At 60.7% G+C, this 5,176-nt stretch overlaps 1 protein-coding gene across 1 annotated transcript in view; it reads left to right on the forward strand.

The window, feature by feature from the left end:
* Positions 1-5,176, forward strand: part of CTSZ (cathepsin Z) — a 21,458-nt gene that overhangs the window by 13,013 nt on the left and 3,269 nt on the right. The window contains exons 4-5 of the mRNA XM_045296939.1: positions 340-503; positions 4,678-4,857. Coding sequence (XP_045152874.1) covers positions 340-503; positions 4,678-4,857 — 344 coding nt within the window. The remainder of the gene's footprint in view (positions 1-339; positions 504-4,677; positions 4,858-5,176) is intronic.

Below are 5,176 nucleotides of genomic sequence, written 5' to 3' on the forward strand. Positions count from 1 at the left end.
ACCCGCCTCGCTTGACCTTGGGGTCAGGGCCACCCCGTGGTTGGCGATCACCCTGGCGTTTGCGGGCCTGGCGCGGCCCAGGCCCTGGGGAGCCCCTGCGCCCTGCCCCAGGCCCCTCACTTTGGAAGCCCTTCTCCCCCTGTTCACTCACTTGTGGGTGTTTTGTCCCCAGCACCCCCTCGTTGTGGGGAACTCGCCCTCAGTTCCTCACTGGGGGGGACCCCCTCCTTCCTAGCTCTGGGTGCTAGTGGGTGATCCTGGCCCTCCAGGGCGCATTGTGGGGAGGGGGTCCCTGTGTGCATGGTGTCAGCACTGACTTTGTGTCCGGTGGCTCCCCAGGACCTACCCCCGGCCTCACGAGTACCTGTCCCCGAAGGACCTGCCGCCGAGTTGGGACTGGCGCAACGTGAAAGGCGTCAACTATGCCAGCATCACCCGGAACCAGCACATCCCGCAGTACTGCGGCTCCTGCTGGGCCCACGGCAGCACCAGCGCCATGGCAGGTGGGAGCACAACGGCCTCTGGCCAGCCACCCAGGGGCCGGGAGCCCTCGAAGCTGCTCCCCTCGTTCACGGTCTGAGGCCAAGGGCTCTCGGGGACACTGTCCTGGAGGGGAGAGGAAGATGGCTGCCAGGTGCCCCCTGCCCCCAGCCCCTGCAGCTCTTGGGAATGGAGAAGCGAAACTGCCCAGCTGCAGTTAATATTTGAGAGGGTGGCTTGAGGCAGCCCGGCTTTGCCCTGTTCTGGCCACGCCCACAGATTGGTTTCTTAATGTGGACTTTGCCCCTGTTGGCTCTGCAGTTTGAGGAAGGAGAGGTCGCTGTCTGCTCCCATGAAGATGTACAACACCCACCCACCACCCACCCCCCACGAGCCCTGTAGGGGCAGCTCTGCCCTGTCCTGTAGGGTTCCCGTGAGGTTGGTTTGGGGTGTGGAACGTTGCTTAAGCTGCGAACGGAAAGGGTCCATGGTTCAATCCTCCCCTCCCCCAGAAGCTCTGCAGGGGAATCATGTGGCCGCCTTGGGAACCCCGTGGGGACAGCTGTACGCTGCCCTATGGAGTCGCCAGGGGTTCGAATGGTCTTGGTGATAAGGTTGGTTTGAGTTTGAATGTGAACTTTAGCATCTGGCCACAGTGGCTGGGGGGCCCACTGCAAGGAGGGAGGTCTAGGGCTAGTGGAGACTCTCCACTCCAGCAGCGGGTGCCTTCAAGGAAGAGGACTTGCTCGACTAATTATATTCCTTCTGTAGCAGAGCCAAGCCTGGGGCTGTGGTCAGCCCAGGCCTGGCTGGCCCTGGACCCTGGGATCGGGGTTCCCCACTGGACATGCCCAGGCCACTGCCCCTTGCCCAGAATGTGGTGACCAGCCCTTGTATGTGTGCCACTGTCCTGCTGGCCCCTCCTCTCAGATGTGGAAACCGGCCTCTTGTTGGAGGATGGGCGGCTTTGTGATGCGGAGAGATGGCTGGTCAGGACCCTGGTGGGTGGTGAGCTGGGTGGCTGATGGGCCGTGTCTGGATCCTGATTGGCCAGCTCCCACGGTGGCAGAGTTCCCTGGGTAGCCTGTGAGGGGACCCCTGGATGAAGCCTACTTCTGACCCTCCCTGAAGGTCGAGGCAGGGCACTAGTGGACTGCACCAGAGACTGGGCAGACCCCTCTGGCTGGGGTGGGTGGAGCCAGCCCTCTAGAAAGTGGAACCAGCGGGTGAAGCAGTGGGTGTCATCAGGCCAGGCAGACTGGGGAACTGAAAAGCCTCTGGGGGGAAGGCCAGGGTGGGGCGGGGAACTGGCACAGTTGACTGGGGCCGGCTCTGAGGGACCTGGGGGGCGGGGGCTGTTCTGTGGGCTGTGTAGAGAAGGGTGCCTTGGGTGAGGAGGCTGGGAGGGCCCAGGGGTTCCACCCACCCTGTTCTGGAGTGAGGTCCCTTCTAGCAGATAACACTTCACCCCTTGGCTCCCCAGCGACAGGGACCCTGCACAAGTGGGAGCCCCCAGAAGGGACGTCCATAGTCTCCTAGCACAGCAGGGCACTGGTCACTGTGCCCTGCAAACAGGAGACCCACTCTCTCCCCCACGTCGCAGGCCTTGTTGGCAGCCCAGGTTGAGTTCTCAACAAGAGTCCGGCACCCGATGCACCCGATACCACCTCACTATAGTCTCTCTCAGTCCCTCATCAGTCCACCACGCAGCAGCCACCAGCACCTCCTCCTGGGTGCGTGTGGCCATATCTTCTGGGAACACTTCTTGACTGTCTACCCGCCTCCCGTGAGCTTCCTGCCCAGCCTCTGGCATCAGGGTTCCTGGACCCTGCCTCCGCCTCTCTTTTGAGACCCTGCTCCCAAGCTCAGCCTCACAGGTCCACAGCTGAGCAGTCCTCCTTCCCACCCTCACCTTCTCCAACCTCTCCGTCTTGGGGCCATAGGTCGGAGCCGGCTCCTCAGAGATGGCTGGCCTGTCCCCAAGAACTCTTACTGCATGGCCCTCAGGCCACCCACGATCAGTTCTGCTCATTGCACCTTCAGGACGCGTTCAGAAATCATCCCCGGGCACTCTAGTGCCGGGCCCTTCCCCTCCTCCTCACCTGCCTGCTCCTGCTGCCTTCGCCCCCGAGTGTGAGGCTGTGGAAGCCCCAATCTGGGTGCTCTTCAGCTGGACCTGCAGCAGCCCCTCCGACTCCTCCCTCATCCCCTGCTCTCTCCAAAGGGCTTACATGTGGTTCTTCCAGCGCCAAGGCCGCCATCTAGAACCTTCTCTCAGACGTATCTTCATGGCTCCCTCCCTGCCTCCAATGGGCCTCCCTTCCTCATGGATAAGCCCTCTTGTTTTGTTCATCCGTGTATGCAAGGAGGCTTCCAAAAGCTCGTGGAGAAATTCCACAGGTGTCTTCCAACCTTGTTTGTTGTGAATAGGGAGGAGGTTTGCAGAGCGGCGTCATTGTTACCTTCAGCAACTCCCATTTCTTCATCTCAGTGGTTGCAAATCTCCTCTGTGATGTCACTCACCCCACCACCCACAGTTTCCTGCCTCCACGCCCCCTCCTCACCCAGGCCTTCTGGACTTGGTGCTTGTCCCCTGATCTCAACCAGCTGATTCTTCCCAGGTGTGAGACCTCCCGAGTGCTATTGTTCTTGTTACAGACCTGTCTACTGTTCGGCTGAGTTCATTTCCACGCCTAGCCTGAGGGTGACTCAGGGCCCTGTCCTGGCCTCCCGCCAGTCTATCAGACCAGCCAGCCTGGTCTCTCGGGACGCTGAGTTTTTCCACTCCTCTAGAACTTTCTTTCGATCCTTGTCAGAGCAGTTGGTAATGGTTGATATTTTTTTCCCCACTCCATTTTGTCACGCTGTTCTTTACTGTCTGTCTGCCCCACCCTATTAGGCTCTTAAGGCCACCCTAACAAATGACACCAATTGGGGGTGGGGGGACTTAAAACACCAGAGAGTCATTCTCTCCGTTCCTGGGAGCAGAGTTCTGGAGTCAGCCTGGTGGCTGGGCCATGTTCTCTGAGATCTCGGACGGAAGGCACCGTCCTGGCTGCAGCTGTTGGGGCTCCAGGTGCCCCTTGGCTTGTGGCCTCATCGCTTCAGTCTTGGCTTCTGCCTCTTTTCTCACGGGGACACCAGTCATCAAGTGACGTGTAGAACCCAACTGAATTTCAGCATGACTTCACCTCAGGATCCTTAGCGAATTCTACTTCTGCAAGGACCCTCTTACAAGTTGGGCTGCTAATCACAAGGTCAGCAGTTTGAACCCCCAAGCTGTTCTGAGGGAGAAAGATGAGGCTTTCCACACCTGTACAGGGTTTCAGTCTCAGAAACCCACAGGAGCAGTTCGACCCTTGTCCTGCTGGGTCACTGTGAGTCGGCACCGACTCGATGGCAGGGAGTGTGGCTCTTCGGGTTTGTAAGGACCCTCTCACAGGCTCGGTTGCACTCTGAGGTTGCAGGCAGATGTGACCTTTGGGGGGACATGTCCACTGCTGAAGCCAGCTCCATGTTAGCAGGCCTGCTGCAGGGGACAGAGCCTGCCAGGCAGAGGAGATGCAGACGGGGCGTCTGGGGCCAGGCTGAGGGCCTAGGGGGTGGCTGCTGATGTCCAGAAGGCACAGAGATGGGGGGGGACAGTGTCGGAGGCAGGGGCTGCACACAGAGACCCCAGAAGTGTGTGGAGCACTGTGGAGGGGCTGCTGGTGGGCAGAGAAAACAGGATTGAGATGGAGGTGAGACGGGGTGAGGAAGCGGAGAGGGGGTAGGGTGCAGCATGAAGTCCTTGCCTTGGGAGGGGGCAGTGAGGTGGCCAGGGAACTGAGGTGGGGCCATCGGGGCTGGGGGGTTCCACTTCTTGGGCATGTGTATGGAGAGGGAGCAGGCTCCTCGGGGGTACAGGGCTTGTTAGGCACCCAGGCCCAGACAAGTGGGCAGTGAGAGGCCCACACCCACCCTGGACACAGTCTGGAACCAGCTGCAGTGGGTACTGACTCCCAAGCTGGGATTTCCCCCCACCCCCCACCCCCCCTACCCTCTCCACATGGGCTCTATCGTCCTCATGTCCTGCATCTCTGGGCATCTGAACAGGAAGGCCCCCGGGGTATGGACATCAGGCCGGGTGGGGCAGGAGGAACACAGGCAGGCGAGTGGCAGGGGTGCTGCGTGGCCTGACTTAACCCTTCTCTGTAGACCGGATCAACATCAAGAGGAAGGGTGCGTGGCCTTCCACCGTGCTGTCTGTGCAGAACGTCATTGACTGTGGTGACGCCGGCTCCTGCGAGGGGGGAGATGACCTGCTGGTGTGGGCCTACGCCCACAAGCTCGGCATTCCCGACGAGACTTGCAACAACTACCAGGCCAAGGACCAGGGTAGGCACCTCCGCCCCGGGGCCCCGGAGCCGGCCCTGGGCCTCACGAGGGGGAGACTCCTGTGTGCAGTGATGATGTTTGGAGAGCCAGGTAGAGGGGAACCGGGCTATAGGGAGCTGGGTGGTGGGCAGGCAGGTGTCTGGAGCCAGAAGCCAGCAGCTTGGGAAGCAGCCCATGCCCGGCTCCATGCCACCCAGCGCTGGGCCTCCATGCACTAGAGTCAGGACCCTGTTCCCATGGACATTAAAGGGAGAGTTGAGTCCACACCTACTCTTGGAGGTTTTAGGCCATGAGCCCTCTCAGCCCTCCCTCCCAACAG

The sequence above is a fragment of the Echinops telfairi genome, unplaced genomic scaffold (assembly GCF_000313985.2).
Source record: "Echinops telfairi isolate 266 unplaced genomic scaffold, ASM31398v2 ScPeMD7_7414;HRSCAF=8452, whole genome shotgun sequence".
NCBI classification, from domain to species: Eukaryota; Metazoa; Chordata; class Mammalia; order Afrosoricida; family Tenrecidae; genus Echinops; species Echinops telfairi.